Source organism: Halichoerus grypus, chromosome X (assembly GCF_964656455.1).
Source record: "Halichoerus grypus chromosome X, mHalGry1.hap1.1, whole genome shotgun sequence".
NCBI classification, from domain to species: Eukaryota; Metazoa; Chordata; class Mammalia; order Carnivora; family Phocidae; genus Halichoerus; species Halichoerus grypus.
Genome location: NC_135727.1, coordinates 31,072,824 through 31,099,987, shown reverse-complemented (window position 1 = coordinate 31,099,987; position 27,164 = coordinate 31,072,824). Strand labels below are relative to the sequence as shown.

The window sequence follows — 27,164 nt, the reverse complement described above, 5'->3', positions numbered from 1 at the left end:
CATTCAGTCCTGGCGGCTTTATCAGCTTAGGGGCGGAGCCTGGGAAGAGGCCTAATAACCCCTCCTTTCCTGCTTTTTTTGTTTGTTCAAGCAGCTGGTCTTTGAGCACCAGCTGAGTTCCTTGTGCAAAGACAGCTCCATTTGATCCCCAAGTGGAGGTAATTTTATATTCCTGCACGGTGTCTTACACATCAGTAGACTTCCAGGACGTAGTTGTAGCGAGGAAGAGGGAAGCAATTTGGGAAGCATTAAGTCCCTGGGAGGAAGACGGGTGTTTGGGCCCATCTTTGAGAACAAGGGAAGAGAACCACGGAGAGCTGGGCTCCAGGCCCTGGCTTTCCCAGCAGAGGGCAAGTGGCCAGAAGCTGGGGCTCAGAAGTCCAGACTTGAAGGCAGAATTTAGCCCTGAAAACCTAGGCTCCTTGAGGCAACAGTCTCCCCTCCATCCGTGCCATGTGTCCTTCCCCTGTATGGAAGCCCTGTGATCTCCCATGGTTTCTTGGGTTCTCTGAAAGGCAGGAAACTTAACATTTTCCCTGCTTCTCTCCCCGCTCTTGAGAAGGAATAAAAAGTAGGTGTGCCTGACTTAAAAAAACAAAACAGAACAAAAAACGGGGCAGAACCAAGTATCTTCTGAGGTCAGAGAACCCCTAGTGCATTTCAGTAATGTTGAGATCATTAGTACATGACTGAGAACACTAATAGTGAACTGAAGAAGTGCCTGGAGTGACTCCTCATTGCAGCTCAATCAGAAATGAAGGAAAATAGCACCCCTGGCTTTCAGGGGTGAGCCAGCTGTGGGGAATGGGGGATTGGGCTTCCACATAAACTTTGCTTTGCAAAGCAGTGTACTCCCGTATGGACAATGCCTGGGGCTCAGGGAAAGTTGTGCTGCAGATCCCCTGAACTCCCCAGGTTAGAGACTGAGAAAACCCACATCCTTTTTCTTCTTGCCTCACTGTTCTCTCCCGACTATACACTCCCCATTTTCCATCTATCTACCATTTTGAGGGGCTAGGGGTTGGAAGGAAAGAAAACAACATGAGCATTTGGACCTGTGGACTATGGATTTAGAGTAGAGTTCAGGGTTCTCCAGATAAATCTGCACCAACACCTTGTCATTGGATTTATTTCTAGATTCATTTTCAAATGCTCTCTCCTGGACAAAAATTCTTGAAAAGGCTAGAGACATTATTGGTCATTTTACCAAATGACTTGTCTCTTTTTCAGACTTCTCACTCAAAATCTAGTCGAAAGAGTAGTTTGTCTTTTTTTTTTTTTTTTTAAAGATTTTATTTATTTACCTGAGAGAGAGAATGGGAGACAGAGAGCATGAGAGGGGGAGGATCAGAGGGAGAAGCAGACTCCCTGCTGAGCAGGGAGCCCGATGCGGGACTCGATCCAGGGACTCCAGGATCATGACCTGAGCCGAAGGCAGTTGCTCAACCAACTAAGAGTAGTTTGTCTTTTGACTAGTATAACACGGAGTTCTTTTGACTAGTGTGACAAAGAGCTCTGGAACCCGAGGTGACTCCGCAGGCCTGTGAACACACCTGTGCCAGAGCCTTAGCGGAAGTCCTTTTGGAGCTGGGGTGGGGCTTGCAGATGGCCTGGAGTGGCCGTGAGAGCGGCCGGAGATTGAGTGATAGGATCTACCCTCACTGTGTGCCTTGGTTTCCCTCAGGTAGTAACTGGGGAAAGATTTGGCCAGGAGAGGGGCGGGTGCCCCACTCTCTATCTGTCCCCTTCACCACGGCCCAAGGTGTCTGTCCTCTATACACCTTTCCATCCTTGCCTAGGGAAGTTCTTCCGTTTCACCCAGGCCCGGCATGCCTTCATTGGTGATGCTGTGTGGCCAGAAGGAGGAAATATGTCTTCTCACTGCCCCCCAGTTAAGCTGTGTGTCCACTCAGTGATCAGGGCTACGTAGTTTTCTCTCTGTCCCCGGTGGGTAGCAATGTCAGAGGATGGACGGTGCTGGTCTTAAGGGGATACTGACATTTGGCTCTTTCTTCGTCCAGGAAAAGCCGGAGCTCCCACACTGTTCTAGTCAGGAGGAAGCGGCGGCAGGGGGAGACCGCAGCAGCCTGGCAAACCCAGTTAAAGTAGAGGGGGAGGGGCAGCGAGGCGACCAGGAAGGCCAGGCAAGAGACAAGGAGGAGAAGGGGGACGCTGCCTCCACCAAGGCTGGCAAATGCCAAGAAAAGAAAAGGAAGCATTGTCAAACTGGAACCCAAGACCCAGAGGTGCCTACTAAAGCCTCGAAGCCAGGTACTGACTCTACCCAGGGAGAAAGGGGCCTGGAGGAGGTGCCGGGGCTCACCAGCGTCTGCGGGTTACTTGGCCTCCGTCGGAGGGCTCCGTGGGCTCCACGGGCTCCGGATGCGCAGCCCAGCTCTGGCACTGAGCTCTGCCACCTCGGGGCGCCGTGAGGCCTCTGGGAGAGCCCACGTGGTACCTAGCATACTTCTGGGGTCCACTAATAATAAGGAAAAGCCAAGGCATAAGGTCAGGCCCCGTTTCGAGTAATGACACCTCACGCCCTTGATGGTGTCCCCTCCTTCCAGGCCCACCTGCCCCCACCCTCGTCTCCACTCCAGGACCAGAGGAGCAGGGAGGTGTGTTCAGGCCTTGCAGCCGCCTCCCGTCTTCCCAGGGCAGGCTGGCAGTGGCGGGATTCAGTACCAGCCTTGAAGGCCTGGCTCGGACCGTGGAACTGCTGCTACTTCTGTCCAGTGAGGTGCCCGTTGCATTGGAGTCCAGTCCGCAGGGCTCTTGGACATTCCCGGTCTCACATTTTTCTTCCTATGGGGCTGCCGGCAGCCTCCCGGAGCCTCCTTCGGGGTACCCCATTCGCGGTGGCTCAGGTGGCCCCTGAATCTACCCTCTCGGAGGCAGGCTGAGAGTGACAAGCTAAAAAACTGATGGGGTTCTTCTGCCTCGGGAGTGCTGTCTGTGAGAGCAGGGTTGGTCCATCTCTGACTTACTGCTTTCTTAAATCGCAGACCCTCCGGCTGAGCAGCGGGCCGAGGCTGCTGTCAGTGCTCCACTGCCATCCTCTGTGGACGCGTCTGACCTCGAATGCGCCCTATGTATGAGGTACGTGATGGGGACTATCACCTAGTGCCTGGACCTTCTTCTTCTGGGGAGTCTGGACCTTTCGGCTAGTGACCTATTGTTTGGTTGGTTAGCACGGAAAAGCGTGGTTCTAACAGAATGCAGATCACGCTGTTGTTTGTCACACGGGCTAGCTTGTGTCCCTTGCTTACAGGTTATATTCCCTGCACTCCTGACTTGGAAATACCTAAAGAGTGGGAAGGAGATGGTCTAGTCAGAGGTCACAGACTGATGGCCACACTCCGAATGTCTTTAGTTTGGCCTTCATGGGACTTTTTTTTTGGTTTTTGTTAAATGTGAATGCTTGGCGATAGGACATACACTCTCCAGTTAGCCGTGGTTCCCCTTTCTCCCAACTGCCTGTGTCTCATGTTTGCATTACTTTCCTGGTACCTTGTAGGTATTTTGAGTTCATGACCCTGGAACTAATCTCAACTACTGGATCAAGATCTCAAAGCTCAAGGGCTAATGTCAATGCCATAGGCCTATTCTTTGGAAGCCAAGTAGAGGGCCTGACTGGTTTTCGTTTGAACAATATTAGTAGTAGGCATGTACTACTTGGCCAGGCATCCCTTCTGTATCCAGCGGGGAAGCAAATTATCCACACACCTGCCCACCCTCCTCAGAAAAAAAGGAAGCTGGTACAAGCTTGGGCTTTGTGAAAAAAAGTACTTTCATTTGTTTCCTTTCACAGCTGTGACTTGGTGGCTACGAGGAGGAGCTCCAAAGCCAGATGGCCTGGGCTTGAGCCCTGGCTCTGCCACTTACTGGCTGTTTGACCTAGAGCAAGTGATTTTCTCTGCCACTGTTTTCTTGTCAGTAAAATAAAGAAGAGTAATACCTACCCTATGAGGTTGTTATGATTAATTGAGAGAATCTATTTAAAACACTTAGAATAGTGCCTGACATAGTAAATACTCCATAAATGTTAACTCTTTTTCTAGACCTGAGATTCTTTAACTTTAGGCCCACGGACCCCTGAGGAAGTTCTATGTATGGATTCTAAAAGATCTGTGAATTCCCTGAAGTTGTATGTAAAAATGTGTGTGTGTGTGTATGTGTGTGTGTTTTCAAACAAAGGTCCACAGATTTCAGTAGATTCTCAAAAGTGTCTTTTTCCCCCCCAAAATAGCATTAAAAGAAGGCTGAGACATTTGCATAAAAGTTGTTAAGATGGTTGACCCAAGAGATGTCAAGAAAAATCCTGTGGTCTACCACACAGTGGGATCCAGCCACCCAAGGATCCTGAGATGTTTTCTTGCCCTCTGCAAGCACGTATGCCTTCCATATCAATCACATGCATTTGTATTCGGAAGGACTTTTCTTATCCACATAAAAATGAGTAAGGAGACCATTACCTGGACATGTACTTTTACTTTCTCTTAAAAATAACTGAATTGTCATATTTGCTCCTGAGCTCGGGCAGACCTGAAAACAAACAGTTCAGCAGGTGAATGCAGCAGCACCGAAAGAAAGCCTTCCAGATACAATTGGGGAGTTTTAGGTGGAGTGGGTGAGAGTGGGGTGGGCTTTGTAACCAGTTCCCTTTGACCATCTCCCTGTGTCCCCCTCACAACAAAGCGTCAGGTTGGTCATGGTGGAGCCAAGGTATGAGGCAGAAACTCTGCTTGCAAGCAGAGAAATGGGCCTCCGCCATCGGGCCTCTAAGCCACAGTCTTTTAGGTGTCAGACTTTGCCAGACTTGGTTTAACTTGTTCAGAAAGCCCAGGTCTTTGCTGGATGTATCCTCCTTAATACTCCTCCCAACATCCAGCCAACAAAAAATCAAACACACAGACTCATCCTGTTTGTGTTTTTGCTGAGGGCTCAGAATCCTGAGGTTGGAGTTCTTTTGTTCTGTTTCCTCTGCTTTCTCCCTTTCATCTTGTTTGTCCCTGATCTCAACAGGGGGCTTCAGAGAAGAGTTAGAAATTTGCTCCAAGAAATAAACACCAAGAGGATAAGACCCCCTTCTGGTTTGCTCACCCTGAGTTTAAAAGCCATTATTTCCCTTTTCCTGCCCCTCTGTTCTAAATGAGACTTCAAAACAAAAGCCCAGCTTTGTCTGGGGTAGCTGTCGTATAGGCTGGTAAGTTTTAAGGGGACTCCAGATGCCTCAGGGTACAAAGGAACCTGCCAAGTCCAGAGGGCATTTCTGACCCCAAGGCTCTTAACTGTAGCCCTTGGGGCACCTGGGTGGCTCAGTCGGTGAAGCGTCTGCCTTTGGCTCAGGTCATAATCTTGGGGTCCTTGGATCGAGCCCTGCGTTGGGGGTCCCCACTCAGCAGGGAGTCTGCTTCTCTCTTTCTCTCTCTCTCTCTCTCCCTCTGCCCTTCCCCAACTTGTGCTCTCTCCCTCTCTCTCTCAAATAAATAAATAAAATCTTTAAAAAAAAACTTTAGCCCTTGGTCAGAAGCATGTAGCTCCCCTTCCAACAGGGTTTGTAAGGCAGAAATCAGATGTTGACAGAGGCGGTTCATATACATGCTTTAGTTTGAATACAGTCTTGACAAAGTTCCTGTTTCCACCTCTCTAGGGCTTTTTTTCCTTTTTATTGTCATTAGGATTATTGTCAGGTTCTATTATGACCCTCATGTGTCTTTGAGGGAGAGGGTGTCTAAGGGTTGAGATATTTCCAAACCATCTGCTGGGTCATGAAACTAGGCATTTGTATCTCCTCTACAAGTTTCTAGAATGAAATCCAGTCCCGTGGCGCTGCATTAGTAGAAGGCAAGTTGGAGTGTGAAGTTCATCTGACTCTAGAGGGAAACTCGGGAGCCACTTGTACGTCTTGCTGGGAAAAGGGTGGAAAAAGTGAATGGGACAAGAATTGGAGCGTGCATTAATGAGACACTTTCCAATCTCCCAAGTCCCCCGGCTGGACTGGGAGAACTCTGTTGAGGGAAGTTGTTTCCTAATTCCAGCCCCTCAGAACTCTGCCCCTCAGTCTTTCGTGACTGGAAACCTTCCCTTAAGATTTAGCCAGCTGGATACTCTCGCCACTGGGGGCCACCGCTGGGGCTGTTGTGGAACAGCACCTTTGGGGTGACAAAAAGATATTTTGAGATGTGGAACAAGAATGTTTGATATTTGAGCCAGTTACCTGATGGCCCAGTGACCTCTTTGTCAATTGAAATGAAAACTTTGTATTTAACCTAGTTTTAGCTACTCAAATAGCTGGGTGTTAAGGAGTCTGTTCCCCCCCTCCCCCCGTCTCTCTCCTTCCTTCCCTCTCTCTTTTTCTTTCTCTCTCTCCACCCCCCTCCTTCTCAGTCCCTCCTCGCACTCATTTGATAGCAGCAGAAGAACACAATACAAGGATGTAACTGGTGGGAAAAGATAGCTATTTCCAGACAAGCCAAGCATTTTATCTGGGCTGACATCTAACTGAAAACATTTATTATTACTATTGTTTACTCCACCACTGTGACAATGTAAAATGCTTTCTTGTGAGAAAATCTGGCTCTAGTCTGATTTATAAATGCCTCCCTGAAGTGTTTCCTGCAATCATTACCTAAAGTGGTAAATAAAAGGTAGAGGACTTCAAGTATATACCTATTTCTAGCTCTATCTATATATACAGAGTTCTCTCTCTCTCTCTCTCTCTCTTTCTGGGGTGGGGAGAGAGAGAGGAAGAGAGAAAACTGTGTTGTCAGTACGTGCATCTACACACGGATGGATGATGTCTGTTCTAGATAGAGATGTGCACACTGTCGCAGCTGTGTCAGAGAGTGGAGCAGGAAGATGTGCTTGGAAATAAGGTGTGACTTCACACCCCAAGCCCTGCTCCTTCCTAGCTAGCTGTGTGACCTTGGGCAAGTCATTTAACCTGTCTGAGTTTTAATTGCCTCAGTAGTAATATATGAAGTTAATTTATATGAAAAACAGTATTACACACACCAAGAATAGCAAGAGAAATATACTCCACCTGTTTCTTGTCACCTTACTCCGTCAGCCTTTGTAGAGGAGCAGAGTATCCCTGAACATAGAAGTGACTTGAGTCTTGAAAGATGATAGATTCTGAGCATCTGAACTTTGAATTATTTCAAAGCAGTCATTATGCAGCATCTGTAGCAGCCTTCTTGTCTGCGACCACTCAGATCGGGGCATTTTAATCACAGTTCTTGCTAAGAGTTGCTGTTTCCTTTTGTGTCTGTTTCGTTCATCTGCTATTAAATGTCAGTATTTATTGCAGTTAATTAGCCAGCGATATCATTGCTATTTTACAAAAGGCCCGATTTTGAAGTTCTCAGGAAAAACAGTTTAGCAGGTACAAATTCCTCAATCATCATCATCATTAGTGTCATTGACTAATGTGTAACGAGTTTTCAGATTCATAGGACTCAAATTACTGAGGAAGTGAGACTTTCTGATTTGGCTGCTCCAGGAGATCACAGCAATGGTTTCCAAATCAGCCTGCAAATCACACTTGTGAGAAACATTCTAAATTGTGAAATACACACGGTGGAAAAGTACATAAAATTAAAATTCTATTCTCTTAACAAAATTCTGTAGAGAGGATACTCATGCAGTCCTTCTCAGTTCAAGAAATGAAACGTGGCCAGGACCCCAGAAGCCTCCCGTGTGCTGCTTCCGGATCACGACCCCTTGCCCCTTGCCTGCTGAAACCACCATCTTGACTTTTCTCTCTTCTTTTTAAAAACAGTTTTACCACCCATGCATGCATCTCTAAATGGCGTAATTTAGTTTTACCTATTTCTAAAACCCTTTATATAAATTGAACTATCCAGAACATGTTTCTTTTTGTGCTGGCTTCTTTTCCACAGAATTAAGGTTTATTCGTGTTGCCGCATATTGGTAGAGTTTGTTCATTTTCATTCATTTATAGTGGCCCATTGTAAGAATCTACCACAGTTTCTTTGTCAGTTCTGTTATAGATGAATATTTGGGTTGTTCCTAGTTTGGAGCTATTATGGCCAGCGTTGCTATGAGCAGTGTTTATGTATGCTGGGGCATATAAATCTTGGCCCATATTGGATTGGGTTCTCTCTCTTTTTCTTACTGACTTATAGGAGCTTTATGTATGTTGTAGACATAAGTCCTCTGTTAGTCAAGTGTGCTGCAAATACTTTCTCCCACTTGTGGCTTGCCTTTTTGCTCTCTTAATGGCATCTTTTGATGAACTTACAAGTTCTTCGTTTTAATGCAATGAAAATTATCAATCTTTTCGTTTATAGTTAGTGGCGTTTCTTTTTCCTTATGCATGTCTTGCCTAAAAAATCTTTTTTCTTTTACCTTGAGGTCATCAAGATATTCTATTGTGTCTTCTAAAAACTTCACTGTTTCACATTTACCTTTCCAGCCCACATGGAAGTGATTTTTGGGTATGGTGTGAGAGATGGCCCAACTTCATTTCCCCATCTGGCCAGCCAGCTATCCCAACTAGCATTTATTGAGAATGCTATTCATGTATTGAAAACCCCCCTCTGCTTTGAAGTGCCACAGTTGTCATAAATCAAGAGTCTGGGTCTGGGTCTATTTCTGGGCTTTCTATTCTATTCACGGGTCTATTTGTCCTTGTGCTAGCCCTATGCTGTTTTAATCACTACAGCTTCATAATAAGGTCTGACGTCTGGTAGAGCAAGGCCTCCCACACTGCTGCTCTTAGAAGTGTCTCCGCTCCTCTTGACCCTTTGCCTTGCCTTATACAGTTTAGAAATCAACTTGGCAAGTTCCATAAAAACAAACATGTGAAATAAGCCATTGGGATTTTTATCGGGATTAATCAGGTCTTCTTTACTTCTCTTCGATGAGGTGTTTACAGTTCTTTCCATCAGAGGTCTCGTACAACTTTTGTTGGATTTATTCCTGGGCACTTGATTTCTAAACGTGATTGTAAATGTTACTTTTTTTAAAAATATGTTTTCTTATGTTTTTTGCTGGTATATAGAATACAATCGTGTGTGTGTATTTATCTAACATCCTTGCTAATACTATCAATTCTTATGAATTCTAATAATCATTCTGTAGATTTTTTAATTTAAAAAATTATGTGTTTTAGAGAAAGGGGGTGCGGGGGAGGGCAGAGGGAGAGGCAGTCTTTAAGCAGACTCCATGCTGAGCGCAGAGCCTGACACGAGGCTTGATCTCATGACCCTGAGATCACTACCTGAGCTGAAACCGAGATTTGGGACGCTCAACTGACTGAGCCACCCAGTACCCCCTGTAGATTCTTTTAGATTTGACCAGTTCACCATCACACCATGTGTGAATAATGACAGATTTGGTTTTTTCCATTGTAAGCCTCATACTTTTAGTTTTTTCTTCTTGCCTTAGTACACTGGTTAGGACCTCCATCATAGTGTTTTTGAAAACTAATATTACTTTTTGGCCAATGTAATAACTAAAATTTATTAATTCTGTTAAACAAATGAGCTACTTTCTGAAACAAGAATATAACATTCAAAACGTAGAAAAAGGGAATCTATCAAAAGCCTCTCTCCTACTCCAGACCTTCATTTGCTTTTTTTTTTTATTTTTAATTTCAACATTTTAACAATTTTTATTTGTACTGGTATGGACTTATTAAATATCACCTTTTCAATGACCTGTTCAATGTCTGTCCTTTCGTCTCCTAGAAGTCAGATGCCTTCTTGTACTTGTCATATTGCCAGCACCTAGCTCTGTGTCAGCACACAGAGCACGTTTGCTGAACGAATAAGTGAGAATCTGTTTTGTGGATAGCTTGTTAAATTTAAACTGATTTCTCTTAAGAAACTATTCATTTCTTCCCCACAAGATGGCTTTCCCCTCATATTCCACGAGAATTTTTTTTAATCAAGAAAGAGGGGAATGTGCCAGCAGCTGCTAGACTTTCATTGGCTTGTTAAAAATACCAAATCTCTGTCCCTCTCTTTGACCCGCTAAATCGCAAACTTTATCCAGTGGAGCTTCACCATGTCTGTGTTTTTAAAGCTCTACAGGTAGCTCTGATAATTAGGTTTGGAGACCAATACAGAAGATTCACCTATGCAGAGATTAGTAGGATTGTATAATACAGTGATTTTCAATCCTGGCTGCACATTAAACCGACCCAGGAGCTTTAAAAAAAATCCTGGTGCCTGGCCCTTACCCTGGACCAACTGATCTGAATCTCTGCAAGTGTGGTCCCTGGCATCTGTAATTTTTAAAAGTTCCCCAGGTGATGGTGGGGGTTGGGGGGTGCGGAGCAGGAGGTAGAACTTACAAAGGGATGTTCATGACCTGGATTGTGGAGACTGTTTCATAGGTGTGCACATATGTTAAAACTTACCAAATTGTAAACTTTAAGTATGTGCAGTTTATGCATGTCAATTATACATCAGTAAAGCTCTTTAAAGAAAAAACTCCCCAGGTGATTCTCACACACAGCAGTGGTTGAGAATCATTGTTTTAAGAGAAAGAGCACACGACTGGAAGGTGGAAATTGGATAGACTTTCATCTGCCAACATGTAAGCGACTTCCTCCCCTCTGGACTTCAGTTTCATTCTGGTTAGTGGGTTCAATTTTTTCCGGGCAGTACTTGTCATCTCTGACATTTTGATTCTTCTGCTCAGTCTGTGTGCGCCAGGCTGTCGTTGCACCTCCTGGCCACACGAGGGGGCTGTGCAGCTGGCTGCCTCTTCCTCTCAACTGAACACTCTTGTGAGGTCAAAATAGGCTGGTCAGGCATCTGTCTTTCCCTTCTGTCTGTCCTTTGGTGAGCGGGAGCCCCACTTCTGAACCACCATCTTCAGCTGCCCCCACCCAGTGGTCCTGCTGCAGGTGAGCCTTTCTTTTTAAGCAAAGTAAATCCATGAATCTCTGAATGTACAGAACAGCTTTTAAAAAGATTCCCCAGATTGCTTTGAAAATATCTAGCTCCTGCAAAGCAATTAAAGTAGGATCTAATTGAAGTATATGGATGCAGACCTACATATGTGTGTATATATATGTGTGTGTGTGTCTATCAGTAAGCACATTGACAGTATTACTTTACTGCCTCTAAGAAAATGATCCATTCGTACAAAAGACAGTTATGTATTTGTTACAGGTACAATTTTGAGATTCTTCAGGCAGTAAATGTTGCTTAGGTGAAAAATGGAATCAAGGTTAACAAACAAACCAAGTCTTTTTCCATTGTATATATGATATAAAGTACTTAAATGAGTAAATGTGTGAGACAAGAGTGTGTGTGTGTTTATCTGTGTGTGTGTTTATCTGTCTCTGTGTTTCCATATCCTTAGGTGAACAGATTGGCTAAATATTTTAGAACGTAATCTATTCAGACACTCTGGGCATTAATCTCTATTTTTCTGGGACCTGACAGGGAAAAACAATCTGGATGCCAGTCAGAAGAGACTGACTAGAACTGATGTTACAAGATGATCTAGCTATGTCATAAATGTTGATAAATGCATTATTTTAAAAATCCACCTCAGAAATAAAAAAGCAAATGCTTTTCTAAGTGCAACAACAGCAGGGAATTATTTGAAAAAAGGAAAGACCCCTCCCCTTACACAGAATTTTCCTAATAATACTATAAAACCTTAACATTGAGTAGCTCTGTCTTTTATTTTTTGTCTTATTGCATGTTTCTTCCATTTTGATTCCTAAATTTCAGATTATTCTATGAGCCAGTCACCACACCTTGTGGGCATACATTTTGTTTAAAATGCCTTGAAAGATGCCTGGATCACAATGCAAAGTGTCCATTGTGCAAAGATGGTCTTGCACAGGTAAGACATTCTTTCTTTCTTCATTAGGTTAGCTTATCTGGAACTGGAAACTAAAATGGTGTCCTGTTGGCTCCCAAGCCAGTGCACTGTGCTTGGGCAAAATACTCCCTAAGGCCATCTGTCTATTTTTCCTGTCTTAGAGCTCCCCCTCCCCTCTTCACAAAGTCCTTCAGGAAAATGGGGCAACATCTAGGTTTTTATGAACTGTAAATAGTGAAATTAATTTGTGATGGAAACAAAAGTACTAAATTGATGGTAAGCAGGGATCCTGCTAGGTGCTAAGCCTATCATGGCACCTGATTCACTGCAGTCTTAGGTGAATCCTCTGTCCTCTCTGGGCTTGGACTAGATGAACTCTGATGTCTTCTCATCATCAATGTTTATTCTGTGGTTTGAAGGGATCACTCCCAGGTCCCCAGAAAAACCTCACAGACCTTCAGTGTGGTCTCTGTTCCACGCCCCACCCCCAGGAGCTGCTGTACTTATTAGCAGATATTTGGCTACTTGAAAAGCTCTGCAGCTTCCAGATCCTCCGAAGGAGGCTGCCACCATTGTTTTTCAGGTGGACCTGATGGAATTGCCTATAGCACAGGAATGCCTGGGAGCCCATCTTGTTTTCCCTCCCTTGGGGACTTGTGCAGGACACATTACAGTCAATCTTAATGTTCCTTGACCCCTGCTGTCCCCGAGGAGAGGCCAGAGATGCAAGACTATCTTTAGGTGAATGTAGGTCCAAAGAAATCACCTGTTGAGCTTTCTCAACACCCAAACATTTGAACTAAGGGAATGGAGAGAAATAATCATCCAGGATAACCCTGGGGGGTGTGTGTGGGGTTGGAGGGGAGGCTCACTTGTCACACTGTGCCTAGATCAGGAAGTGGGATCTGCTGGCCTGATTGTGGGTGAGGAGCCCATGGTCCTTATACTTAAACAATACATTTGTGTTGTGGTGACACTACAATATTCAAATAAGCAGAAAGAAGAAAAATCTACTCATGCTCAGCACCTGGAGAAAACCACTGTTAACATTTTAGTATGTGCCTTTCCTGGGTTTTTGTTTTAACATCAGCGGAGGAGTCTGGATTAGCAACCTCCTGAGTCATCGCTTTTCCCCAAAGACTGGGACTGGGCAAAGCAGTTGATCTCCTGCTGTCAGGCGATGGCAGTGGCTGAAAAGGCATCCTAAGAGCAGATGCTGTAGGGTCCCAGACTCAGGGGCTAGAAAATATTCTCATCTATCTCTGTGTATTGACACAGGGGCGCACTTATACCATTTCCAAGAAAGAAAAATATTTTATGCCAATCATGGTCACTGCAGAATAGACACAGATAGCTCATACTCGGAAAGGAAAAATGGTCTCAAACCAGCAATTTTATACTCAGGAGCTCCCCCTGCTGGGTCTCTGTGGGTAGTGTCCATAGCAAGCAATTCGCAGATGTTTTAACTCTCATTGTCTGGTTCACACAGTTGAATTCCCCACTGCTTACGGATCCCTGGATATGCATGGAGTAGGGGTGTTTGGGAGGATAGTAATAGTGACAAATGGACCTGAGTGTGGTTCTGAAATCATGGTTTATAACATAGTTTCAGTGATAACCTAGGTGGCATATCTAAAAAACAAATAGACAAAATCACCAGTATTTAGCTGTTTTGTTTTGTTTTTAGCTAAAGTGGGGATGGGGGGGATGACTATTTAGACTGGCAGTATCCAGAAGCCAAGCATTGGGGTGGGGTGCGGTAGGGGTGGGACAGGTCAGGAAAAGATCAATGTTTGAAAGTGGCTTTTTCGTTCCCCAAACATTTTGACCAGACTTTCAGTATATCCCAGATGGAGACCATTTTTGCGAGCTTGTAAATGCAGTAACCAGAAAAAGGAAAGGGAAGGATCCGGCCCCCGCCCTCTTTTTTTGACAAGAACATAATCTCAATTTGAGTGTTTTAGGGAAGCTATGAGATTTTTAGAACTTTAATCCAGGTCTTTTTCCCTTGTTAAAATATTTTGCCTAATTATAAAAGTAATTAGTCACATGTAACATCCAGAGAATATATGCATTATGATGTTATCAGCTGCTAATGTGTGGGTCCAAATTACTCCAATATGTGGGTCATTCAACTATTCTACTGATTACATCAGATGCGCTTTGTGTTTTTCTGAGGACTGCATAATATTTCATTGCCCTGTTCCCCCATAGTGCTTGGCATCCAGAAAATATAGCAAAAATGTCATAATGGAAGAGCTAATAGCTAAATTCCTTCCAGAAGAACTCAAGGAACGAAAGCGGCTTTATGAAGAAGAAATGGAAGAACTTTCTAAGTATGTATATGCGCGTTTCTCTTTTTTCTCTTTTCAGTTTCACTCACAGCAGCTCATAGAACTGAATATGCACATTTCTTCCTAACTTCTCACTTGGTGATATCATGTTGGTAGCTTGACATTGGCCTTGGTGAGAGTGTCTACGCTATAGAAATTGGCAAATGCTATAAGCCAGAGCTTCCCCCAACCAAAAGCCAGTTGTTCAGCATTTACCAGCACACCGCTGAAGAAGCGTAAGTCAGACCATCAACCAGGTCACATCTTGGCACTTGTAACTGGGTGTTGCTGGTAGGAGTAAATAGGAGTAGCTAAATCAGGGGAACTGACAGCGCGTACAGAAGACTGCAGATACTTAAGAAGGTGCTATGAGGTAGGAGTAAATAGGAGTAGCTAAATCAGGGGAACTGACAGCGTGTACAGAAGGCTGCAGATACTTAAGAAGGTGCTATGAGGTTAAGAATTTTGGTGCCAGCCAGACCTGGGCTTGTGACCCACTTCTGCCACAAAGCAAGTATACTTCAGGGCCTTGGGCAAGTCACTTGACCTCTCTGGACCTCAGTTTCCTCATCTGTAGCTTGGGAATGATCAGTTCTTACCTCACAGACTAGTTATGAAGATCAAATGGGTTGTAAGTACTTAATGAATGGTAATAGTGAGACTGCTGCTTGTTCTGTGCTTCCTTTGCCAGGGACGTGGGAGATGCAGGGTAAGGATGGGGATGGAAGTAGGCCTCTTCCGCCCAACTGGAAGAGCAGCTCGCTTAGAAAAAGCAGGAGGCAGTCTCTCACTTCCGCCTCTCCTACTGCTGCCCTCCCACCTCCTGATCCCCAGTGGAATCCTCACAGCATTCTGGGGGCAAGGTGCCCGATGGCAAAAGCTGCTCTGGTTTTCTGCCCACCCTGTAGAGAACATTTCTAAACTGCCACCGGTTTGTTTGAGTGAGCCTCTCACTTCAAATGATATGTTTTCCTGAGAAGCTAGAAATGAAATCCTTTTTTTCCTCATTGACTTATAGTAGATCTACTCAGAGCATCTTTATTTCTGATTCTTAAATTCGCCTTGAGTTTCTCTGAGCCCTTCTCTCCAATATCATTTAATGTCTAATTAATAAACACTGGAATATGCTAGAGGGAAATCTATTTAAAGAAATCGTAAACTGAATACTTCGGGGATTTGGGCAGATGGTCTTATATCTATTGATAGGTTCCAGTATTGGATTTACCAGACAAAGATGAGAACAGTGATCCACGAGGAGCTGGCCCGGTTGGTGGTTTCCCATTAGGCTGTGTGTCTGCTTCTTCATGGGCACTTGTTGAAGGGCAAACTCCTGGGTCCTAACTCCAGAACTAATATACCAGTATCTTGGGGGGTCCTGCAGCCCGTTGTCTGGATTTAAGGGCCCCTGGTGCCTGATGCACAGGAGCGTTTGAGCATCCGCTGGGCTAGATTACACTTGCCTCTCTGTTGCTCCCTCCTCCTTCTGGCTGGGCTTGCCAAGCAGATCTCCTGCGGGCTTTGCAGATTTGAGATGCTGATGGAGACCTTGCACAGATTTTTCCACCATCCCCCTGGAGGGCTGGGTCCACCTTTACCACCAGCCCGACACCTGAAGAGATTGTTCTGAGTAGAGAGCATGAAAAAAAAAATCTGAGGTATAGCTATCGCCCACAATGTGAAGGTACTAGAGGACGTCTTTAGCCAAATTAGAATGGACAGAATATCAGTTTCAATCTCTCAGCGCTTAGGCTAACCTCTGCACCAGGTAATGGGACTCAGCCCATAGTGTTGGTTGCATCTCAGAATTTTTTTTATCAGCCGTCAAAACTTGAGGTCTCCTTGCCTTCCTGTGGGGGAACCACAAGGTGACGTTTGACCAACCTTTCTGTGTTCTGCTCCATTGCTTTGAGAAATCCACGTCATTTGCTCTTCCTGACAGCTTAAATAAGAACGTGCCTATTTTCGTGTGTACTATGGCCTATCCCACCGTTCCTTGTCCCCTGCACATCTTTGAGCCTTGTTACCGTCTGATGATTCGTAGATGCATTGAGACAGGCACAAGGCAGTTTGGCATGTGCCTTGGAGATCCTGTCAAAGGGTAAGTGGAGCACTATGTAGAGTGAAGGGAGGTTTGGGTGGAGAGGGATTTGGGTTTACTTTGGAGTGCTCCCCGGAGATGCGGAGGCACAGCTCCTGAGATTTGGTCAGTTCATGACCATGAGTATTTGTAGAGACCAGGGTCTCCTTGGCCCCTAGTATACCATGTAATAGGCTGCCTATATAAAGGAACCCCAGGATTAATCTTTTGTTAAAAGAGTGGTATATACTATAAATTTGTTTTACTATAAGACTGTGGGCCCTGGAGTCACACTGCCTGGGTTTATATTCTGGCTCCAGCCTTAGAGCAAGTTTGACTTTGGGCAAGTTACTTCTGTGACTCAATTTCCTTACCTTAAAGTGGGTACAATAATAGTGCCTACATCATTGGGTTTGTTGGGAGGATTGGTGAGTTAGTGCACATGAAGCACTGAGCGCAGTACCTAATACATAGCATCTGCTCAGTCCATGGGAGCAGTTATATTATTGCATAAAGATTTTTCTTTGCACAGGCACTGCCTGTCGTGTAGTTGCTGCTGTGGACCCCAGGACAGGCAAATAGGCAGAAGTCCCTTGAGGCACAGCCTGGGATTACAGAAATGGCTCAGGGCCAGGCCACAGAAATGACTCAAGAATTTACGTCTTTACTCATACCCTATGAAGCAGGTTCGCGGAATACGGCTGCATCCTGGAGATCAGAAATGTTCAATTCTTTTCTGATGGCCGCTCGGTGGTGGACAGCATAGGCAAGAGGCGCTTTAAGGTCCTCCATCAGGGCCAGCGAGATGGTTACAATATAGCCGACATTGAATACATTGAAGACCAAAAGGTGAGGGCGGCCAGTGCCAAGAATCTCAAAGCCAGGTTATCCCTGTAGCTTGGCACACAGAGATGTTTGCAAAAGAATTTCTCAGCACTGTTGGGGGCCTTGGGATTTCTCACCAAATTGTGCCAGCAACACTGAATGCTGCTGGATTGCTGTTCGATTGTAGAATGGCACCAGGAGCACCCCGTGTCCTGGCTTTCCCTGCTTAGTTGCTGAGTTGTATTCATGCATGAGAAATGCCAAGCCAGACCAACAAACCTGGGGCCCATTCATCCTAGGAGTTAGGTCTCTGCCAGAGATACCAAAGGATAGATCTAGAGCGATATCTACAATGTGCATTTTATGTATCAATTTATTCATATTTTCCAACTTTTTATTCTGAGATAATTGTAGATTCTCACGTACATTTGTATTTTTTTTAAAGATTTTATTTATGTATTTGGCAGAGAGCACAAGCAGGGGGAATGGCAGGCAGAGGGAGAGGGAGAAGCAGGCTCAGGGAGCCTGATGTGGCACTCGATCCCAGGACCCTGGGATCATGACCTGAGCCAAAGGCAGACGCTTAACCGACTGAGCTACTCAGGAGCCCCCGTACGTTTGTATTTTTAAATGTGCAGCCTGGTTAAGAGTTCTTCCCTATAGCTCATCATACCAAAAAGCAGAAAGATAACATGTCCAGTTAATCCTTGATGTTCTGGACTAATGGGTAGAAGAAGAGGTAAATAATCCCATGTTCATTTATATTTACATTCACTACATAGTACAAGATTAGTAAATGTTTGATCAATGAATGAATGTATTTGACTTGCAAAATAGAGTCACACAGTGAGACACAGACACACTCATGTCTCTTTTCCCAGTGGGCAATGGGAAGCCAGAGATAAGACATGAAAAGGAGAGAGGCATAAAACAGCATAAGCTAGTTTGACAGCATGCCTCCACTCAAGCCAGTTGGCATCTCTGGTTTTCTGTCTGTCTTGCTATTTCCGCTAATTGACCCAGAGGAAACTTTATCCTTCCTCCACCTTCAGCAGTATTTACACACAGCCTACCCTCTGGCTGAGGAGCCTTTCACACGCCACACAGGAGAAGGCCGGGTGGGTGAGCCTTCCTAGGGAGGCAGGCTGGATGCCCAAAGGGAGTCAGTGTCAGCAGCAGCTTCGGGGGTAGTGGAGAAGATACAGAGTGCTTCATTTCCACTTTGGTACTTTCAGGTTCAAGGAGACGATTATGCTGAGCTCATGGGATTACATAATTGTGTCTATGAGCAAGCGTCATCATGGTTTCATTCGCTCAAATCATCTCTGAAGAGTCGGATACTCTGTCACTTTGGTCCAATGCCAGAGAAAGATGCTGATCCCCAGGTATATAAAAATGTCTCTTTGTAATGGACTGTCGCCACCAGATGAGAGATCCTAGGGTTTGGGATTAGATGGGTGCAGAGTTGCCATTTGGCAGATCAAGAGCAGAGAGGAAGATGGATCCAATTTGGTATTGTTTGGCTGGGCAGTGGGCATCATGGGTAAGACCCAAAGGATCCTGAGTCAGAATTGGAGTAATAAAGTAAAGCATTAGGAACTTGGACCCAAGACAGGTTTTGAGAGGTAAGTCAGGTGAGAGATTGGGAACACAGATGCCATCAACAGAAGAACCTTCAGTGGGAGTCCAGTTTTACACCACGGTAATGTGTGGGAGTGACATGATTCATGCAAAGGCCAAGCTTAAGAGAAGGGTATCCTGGGAGCTGAGACCAAAGGTTTCCATTTCTGGGAAACTTCATAACCCTCTCCCCCATTGCTGCAGGAGCTAGGAGATGGGACCAGCTACCTTACAGGATTCCAACTGCAAGACCCCAGAATCTTGTCACACCTGGGTCCCTCTCTGCTTAGCAGGGGTGAGCAGTTCCTGAGCAAATAGACCCAATCTTTAAATTTACCCTTGGCTGAATTATACTAGAAAGCAGTTCATTAGGTTCTACTGGATCAGTCTGTTTCCTGGGGGGACACGTCCACTTGAGAGATCAAGCTGCAGATCAGAAGCTCTTCAGGAAAGTGGAGATGAGTTTCACCAAGCTTTGCTTGCCTGGTATAAATCAGACAATACTCTCTCTCTAGGACAAGGCTGGAGATAACCTAGTCAAATACTTGCCCCCGATCACCTCTCCTACATTCTGAGCTGGCTCCCCTACATCATCACCTCCATGACGTCCCTGATTCTTTACTTTCACTCATTCCCGACTCTGTCACAATAGTAAAACAGAATATGTATGTTCTGATTTCCCTGCCAGGAGGCTGGTCCTTACCGCTCTAGCTGTGTGACCTTGGGTAAATCACTTCTCCTTTCTCAACCTTTCTCCCAGCTCTGCAATGAGGGAGGTGGATGAGGAGGTCTCCAAAGTCCCCGCCTCTTACATCTGGAGTTGTAAAACACCAGTCTGTTCCCTAATGGGCTGAAATGTCTCACTTTCTCCAGACCACAAAGGTGGCTCTTTCCCCCCATGCAAAGGCATCGTGAATGTTGAAGGGAGAATGGCCAGTCAGTGCTTCCCAGTGACCCAGTTCCTGGCTCTGGGCCACTGTGACTCAGGACTACATCAGAGCTCTGAGCAAGCTCATGATCAAGTGTAATGTTCCCCTTCACCTTCTGGAAAGCATTCTCCCTCAGTCAGGCAGAAGGTAGCAATCAGCAATGATACAGCATCTTCCACAAGAGAAAACACAGATGCCACAGAGTGATTCATAAGGGCTCGATGACACAGAAAGCTGAAATCTTGGGTTCATTTCCTTTCTTATTAGAACTGTTATCATGTTGCTTTGGCAGCAGCAGCAGCAGCAAAAAAAAAAAAAAAAAAAAAAAATCATCCGGTTTGATCCAGTCAGGGCTGCAGCCCCAGTGGTCCCATTAATAAGAATGTTCTAAGCCTCAGGAGGAGATTTCTCAGAAACAGCCGCAAGTATTAACATCAGCTTAAATATCTTTGTTAATGGCCCTGGGAAAGACAGTTTAGAATGTGTCAATTTCATATTCAAAACTAAAAATAGGAGGGAGAGCCTGTTAGAGCTCACAGTGAGGGACAAAAAAGAATTCAAATGTAGCTACAGGCACAGAGAAGCCAAGAAGGCAGCAGGGTTTGAGGAGAATCAGGCGAGCCAGTTTGGAGGCAAATAGTCCCACATGTAGGTGGTCTGACCAGAATGGGGTTCTGTATAGTCCTAAACCAACCTTCTGAAAGTTGTGAGCCGAGAGCTCATTTCAGGCTTTGTAAGAAGTAAGTCGCCAGTGTCTAAAATGTGTGCTTGAGAAGCTGCTAACAAACAGAATTTCGGTGAAGGAGTCATGTGGGACGGGAAAGCTCTTTATTAAAAAAGAAACCTGGGGACCAAATACATTTCTAATGTGAATGTGTTCTCTGATTGGAATTTTTGCCAAGTGGGATTGCTGTGCTTTGGGGCTGTGGATCATAGGCTTCGGTTTCAGAGGAGAAGCTCGCTGTGGCCTATGTATGTGGCCATATGTACATGGCATATGTGGACTATATTGCCTTCAACCAGAAGCAGAGAAATAAAGGGAGTTAAGAGACATGCCAAGCCCAAGGGATCATGGGAATTGAATGCCCACATGTGGTATGTGTCAGTCCAAAGAACCTAAACAGAATCTTCAAAATGGAACAGACTGAGTAGCGGATATTCTAGCTCACAGAATCACACTGGCTAGGAGGTATAGGGTATCTGTTAGGATATTGATGGGTTTGCTTTGACAACTGCTAAAAATAACTGTAGCTTGAACCAGATAGAGGGCTAAGGCAGCTCTCTTCCATGAGATCATTCAGAGATCCAGTCTCCTTCCTCACAAAGCTCTACCATCGTTAGTATGTTGCCCCATCTTCCTGATAGAAGAAGGCTGATCATCACCATGTTCACGCTCTAGCTGGGGAGAAGAGAGAAAGAGTAAGGCAGCGCATGACCCAGAAGTTACACATAGAACTTCCCTTTACATCTCCTTAGCCAGAACTTTGTCTTGTGGCCTCCCCTTGCTGCAATGCAGCCTTTGTTTTCTGGGTGGCTACATGCCCGGCTCAGATAAGGGGAAGTAGACCTGGGGGTAATTAGCAGCGTCTGCCGTACACAGAAGCAGTTCCACCTGGGATGTTTACCTTGCAGCTTGGGAAACCTGCAGACTGATCTCACTTCTGTGGGAATGGGATGAACCCATTGTGTTTCACTGTTGTAGGTTAACCCGAATGGTCCAGCCTGGTGCTGGTGGACGTTAGCGGTTCTTCCACTGGAAAGCCGAGCTCAGCTCCCATTCCTAGCAATGAGGTCCTTAAAGGATAGACTGAACGGTATTCGGCGAGTCCTGGCCTTTATATCCCGAAACCAAAACTAGTGAGAGTGGATTGCTGAAGAGGAGCCGTCACCCTCCCCACCGCCCTTGGGGGAGTCATCTTGTAAATATATCTAATTGCAATAACATCTTAACAGAAGGAAGTATCAAACAGGCATTTCCCTGCTGTTGATCACAGAGAGAAAATGTGTAGAAAGACCAAAAGCATGGGACCTGTTTGAAACTTTCTGTCTTAAGATGCTTCTTGACATGCTGCACAACTACATGCTCAGCAGAGGTGTTTAAAAGCCCAGAAGAAAAAAATTAATTTGATTTCGACATAAACTTTTCTGAAAGTTTAAAGTGGTTTTACTTTAATTTTCTTTCTTGCATAGTTAAGTGTGTGGTTGAAATGTGAAGCACAGATACTAATAATGTTGCTGCGTTATTTCACTGACTTGAGTTCTCATTCCAAATGGTTCAGGTTTTATACAGTATTGTGTAAAATAATGTTCATCCTACATTCTGTTTTAATAATTTATTTTTTTGCACTACTGTATCCTTTTTTTCTACATGTATGTTTGTAACTATTTAAGTGTATGTTACTGAAAAGCCAGTTGCTTTATTTATTAACGTGGTTTACCATGTACCTAGGGGGAAGTAACAGTACTAGAAATGTGCCATTTTTGCTTTAATCGCATTTTACTATGTTTCTCGAACCAGCTCTCAAACCGTTTTTGTATCTACCCCATTGGATGCTTAAAGGAAGTTCAGAGTCACGCTGAGACTACTGATCTTCACAGGTTCCATTTGGCTTTCAGTCTGAATTCAACAGTATAAGATACGCAAGGGATTTGCCATACATTATGGAATAAGCCAGGGTAAGGTAAAATAATCCATTTTCTATGTGTTATACAGAGCAGGGCTGAAGGAATGATTTTCCTTCAATGAAGAGATGAATCAGAGGGGCATCTTTTAGTACAATCTATTATAGGCATTTATCTTAACAATCTAATTACAAGTGTATATTATTTCTCCCCAGTGCAGTTAAGAGTGGGATTTTGAGGCAGGATGATTTTTAACCCTTCAGAGGGAATGGTTTTCAGTTTGACACATCATAGCCTCCATACCCCACCTCTTCTCAGGGTTCTGAGGATCACGACCTGGCTAGCATGTGTGGAAACATGTCAAGAAGGGCTGTTTGTTATTAAAAGTGCAAAGAAGCCAGTAGAAAAAGTAGAACCCTTAAAAAAAAAACCCAGACAAACTGTCTTTTAGGTTTGTAAATCTCTTTAAAGGAAGCAATGAATCCATGATTTTATCTAAGCACTGCCTTCCCTCCCAAATGCCCAAATGCCGTAGGCCAAAGATTTCAATATAGGGGAAGAATAGTGGGTAAGAAGGGAAGAGGGAGCTCTTTTTTAGCCTGCTTAGTGCTAGTGTGATTCCTTTAGTGCCAGGAGAACCTGAAAAATGCCGTGAGGATGGGGTGTCACAATGACGGGGTGAAGAGATTAGGATAGGCAAGAAGTGAGTCCTGCCATTCGCACGGTCGTGCACATTATCCCCCCACGTGATGCTGGATGGATGCAGTGTGGCCCATCCACCCCATTGAGGAGAGGTTAGTGCCTCAAGTAACCAACCTGACTTCTTCCATCACCACCTCTGTCCAGAAACAGAGAAGGGAGAATGAGATGATCCAGGCAACAGAAAAGAGATTCACATAAGCAGAAACCAAATGATCTTTTCTGCACTTGCTAAATGGATGCTATTTTGTCAGAGCATTATGTTACCAGGCTTGATGTTTGCAGCCGGACTAGGCTAGTGAAGAATGGAAGTATAGGCATGGTTATTGCCCAGGCAAATTCTGCAAGGCTCAGGGAGCAGGAAATTAAAGGCTCCCCCTCCCACTTGGTGCCCAACCATGAGGTCGTAGCATAGTCCTAGTAAAATATTTTCCTGTCATCTAGTGTAAGTGCAGCAAAGAAATTGTCATAAGCATCTCCTCTTGGTAGATGTTTTTGTTTTATGATTTAACTCTTTCTGGGCCCCAGGTTCCTCATCTAGCAAATGGTAGTGATCAGTGCCACATAGAGGGTTGCTATGAATGTTATATAAGGTAGTATATATGTAAATCACTTAGCAGAGTGCCTAGCACCTAGGAGACGTTCGAAAAATAATAGTTTTGATTAGGTTATTCATAGTTACAGAATATCATCAGGGGCCCACATTTGCATAAAACACTTTACACACAGTACCCATATCTACCCCTTTAAATGTAGTTGGGGGGATCCACACCACTGATTCTTGGACCATAACTTGATGCTTTACAGTTAGTTCCTTTTGGAGCCAAGTCTGTTTGGGAAAATGAAAAGGCTAGAAAACAAATGAGGGTCAGAGACAAGGGAGACTTCTGGGCCGGTACATTTTTCCCTATTTCAATAGGACTAAAAAGTAGTGCTCTTTGGAGGTCTGGAATTTCTGATATAATGGAAGCCTTAAGTTCTAGCTCCATTAGAATAACCAGCTCATCTTGTTCTCCAAAAAGTATTAAAAATCTTGGCCATGCCAGAGTGAACGAGTTTTACAATCTGACTTTTGTGCTTATTAGTTCATGGGGTTTCTTTATGCTGCTGCAACAGAAATCTTTTGTGAACCTACTATGTACCAGGCACTGAGCCAGGCGATTCCAGGTTCATTCCATGAACATACATGAGTCCATGGAATCACTTATTTTCCATATCAAACCCTGTGAGATCAGTTACCATCCCCATATTATAGATGAGAAGGCTGAGGCCCTGCAATGTTAGACATTTTGCTCAGGTAACACAGCCAGTTAATAGCCAAGCTTGATTTTGAACCCCTTACTTTGCAGATTTTTAACATTTTAAACAGTTTATGTTACACATCATTTTATTAGATAGGCATGGCAACCGAGTCACAAAAGTGAGCCCCAGAAGCTCATAATTCAAATGGCAGTTGAGGGTTAAGTAAAATTGAGTTACCTCACACAGCTTCACTTAATCTAGGTAGAAAGGGAAGTTTGATTTTTTCAAAATAAAATTCTACATTATAGAATATTCCATGTTGATAAATGAGTATCTAACTCCAGCAAACATAGATCTTGGCTGGGCAGAATTGCATTGTACTCTCAGTAGCTTAAATACACATTTGGGTTGTTTTCTAGCAAGCTTTTGTTTCAGCAGTGGTTGGAGGCAAGATGCAAGGCTGATAAAGCCTTGGCTTTCTTTGGGATGTACTTGAATGGGTAGTCATTTGAACATGACCATTTTCACTACTTTTAAATTGATTTTGCTGCCAAGCTTGAGTATGAAGAATGTACAGAGAAAAGACGTAAGGGTAAATCTAGGCCAGAAGTACAAGACTTCCCCCTTGGTAGATCGTGCCATTTATTTGGTTAATTTTCTTATTATAACCTAGATTATACTTAGATTATTTTCTGTGTGTGTGTGTGTATATGTGTGTATATATGTATATATGTGTGCATATATATATATATATAAGGTACCAAGCAGATATTATGCCTTTCTGCTTTGTACTGTACTACTGCTGCTAGCTAATAACCAGCAAAATGTAGAAAATGAAAAATGATAAACTAATTTTCTGTAGGCAACTTGGAGAAAAGGGTGCCTGCCCCTGACTTAATGGGGCAGAGAACTATTTCGAGAATTTGCCTTTTCTGAAGGCGGAGTGCTTCTAGCCCCATGGCGTTTCCAGCTCTGCCTGTGGGGCTGGCCTGGGCTCAGATAATCCCCTGTGACTGGCTGTCGGAGTAGTGGAGCTCCTGAGGCTGGGTTCACAGCACCCAGAGGTCTCTTAACTGTCAACAGATGGCATGCTGTTGATGGACCAGAATCCATTGGGGACTGTGTTCCCTCTGCCAACTCCCATTTCCAAGTTGGGAGCTTCATTCAAGGACTCAGTTCTTGAGTTCCCAACATGTTGACTTTGCATCCATTTCTGTTTATCGAGGCAAAATCATAGCAGAGGTGTATAATAAAGATGCAAATGGAAGGCAGCCCAAATAATGGAAAAGGACAGATTTTTCAGCCCATCTGGGGCTTGAGGAATGAGGTTTTGATTTAGGATTGAAAGCAGTTCTGAAAAGCAGCCAGCTGCATGGACTACAGTTTGTGCCCCTTCCTGAGTGCAGAGAGAAAAAAGGAAAAGGAGTCACGTAAAATGTACGCATTCAGTTCCTCTTAGACAGATAGCTCCCACTGTTCAACTGTTTAATAACCTGGGTGGTGCACATCCAGAGGTGAAATGAAGTTGTTTTCACTTACAAATGGTTATTTTTCAATGCGCTAAGTTAACCTTGAGAGAGAAGTGCCTCTAATCTCTGTTCCTGGTGTCCTTTTAAAGCTTTTGCTTCATGACTGTAGCAGTTAAAAATTTGTCGCAGCAAATGTGATTAACAGAAGTTTACAGAGCAATGCTGTAGCTGGTGTCCCGTTAAAAATTGCCTAACATTTATCTATTGTCAAAGCAACAACAATAACAAAATAAAAGGAGAGCAAATAGGTCAATGTGGCGTCATAGGCTTATCTTAGATAAACTAGTCCCATCATTTCAGGCAGTCCTCAGTCATGCCAGGATTAAAATATCAAGCAGGCCACTCAAACAGTGGCAAATGTGTCCATGTGTCTGTGAGTCCGGTTGTTTGTTCAGCAGCCATTTTACTTTTGCACTGTAATAAACTGAAAGGGGAATTAAGATAATGCTTCCCCCCTCCCCCGTTGCTATCAACTACCTCTATATGCTTGGTTTCTCTTTAGGGGTTTCTTTCTTCCAAATCCGTAAAAAATGCTGTTTCAGCTCATCTATGTTGTAATAGCAATGTGATTAATATAGACAGTTGCTGTGAAAGCTGTTCATTCTTTAAAAATGTTTCCTATTGTCTCACTTTATATCTAACAAAGCTCTACCCATAACCTTAGGGCGAGAATTACCTAAATAAGTTATCATTTTGTTGGAAGCTGAATAGAAGGGAAAGCTATTGGACCATCTATTTTGTTCTTGTTCCTGTTGCCTATAATACATTTGACCAGAAGATCTTTCAAGGAAGTAGACCTGAACTCGACAGTGAGCTGTCACGTATCTGACAGGCCAGCGTGAGCTAGTTAATGTGACTGATGTGTTCTGAAAACCTGGCCAGAAATTGTTTTTTAAAAATGCATAAATTGTTTTTAAAAAAATCTTGTTATTTAAAGACTTACGTTGAAGTGTTTTGCCAATAATCCACCCCTAGTTTGTAAATCCGTTCATATGTTGGGTTTGCTTAAAGCAGAATACACTACCTACTATTTTCTTTGCCAACATAAAATGTTTGTGAAAAGCAAGTTACGTGTTTTTATTTGCGTCAAACTGTTTTTCCACAATAGGCTAAAGCTAAGGCCCAAAGTGCGAACCTTTTGACAGGAAAACTGGTAAAACTGACTGGGACGGTGAGCAATATTGACTAAACTGAGTCCAGCAAGAGTGATGCAGCAACATCTTTTCAGTACCAGTTCTAAGTCTCCTGCCATCGACGACCTTACGCAAGTTCTGTCTTGCCCCTGGAAAACAAAATACAAGTGGAGTGGGACAATTAAAATGATAGCAAATCCCACTTGGCTTGACCTTTGTGTAACAGGGTCTTTTGGGTAATTGAGAAAAATGAGAGCTCCTGACCAAGTAGATCCCAGAGGAAACGCTTGGCTCTGTTGGACTTCTGTGCCCAGTCCGCCACTCTCTGGTGGTCAGGAGAT

At 44.1% G+C, this 27,164-nt stretch overlaps 1 protein-coding gene across 3 annotated transcripts in view; it reads left to right on the top strand.

Annotated features, from left to right (window-relative positions):
• Positions 1-26,756, top strand: part of LONRF3 (LON peptidase N-terminal domain and ring finger 3) — a 38,909-nt gene extending 12,153 nt beyond the window's left edge. For all 3 annotated transcript variants that reach the window (XM_078064302.1, XM_078064301.1, XM_036087857.2), the window contains 8 exons: positions 2,022-2,271; positions 3,006-3,099; positions 11,721-11,835; positions 14,029-14,150; positions 16,087-16,245; positions 16,911-17,073; positions 18,285-18,434; positions 21,301-26,756. In XM_078064302.1, the coding sequence (XP_077920428.1) occupies positions 2,022-2,271; positions 3,006-3,099; positions 11,721-11,835; positions 14,029-14,150; positions 16,087-16,245; positions 16,911-17,073; positions 18,285-18,434; positions 21,301-21,456 (1,209 nt within the window). In that variant the 3' untranslated portion in view covers positions 21,457-26,756. The remainder of the gene's footprint in view (positions 1-2,021; positions 2,272-3,005; positions 3,100-11,720; positions 11,836-14,028; positions 14,151-16,086; positions 16,246-16,910; positions 17,074-18,284; positions 18,435-21,300) is intronic.
• The last annotated feature ends 408 nt before the right edge of the window (positions 26,757-27,164 follow it).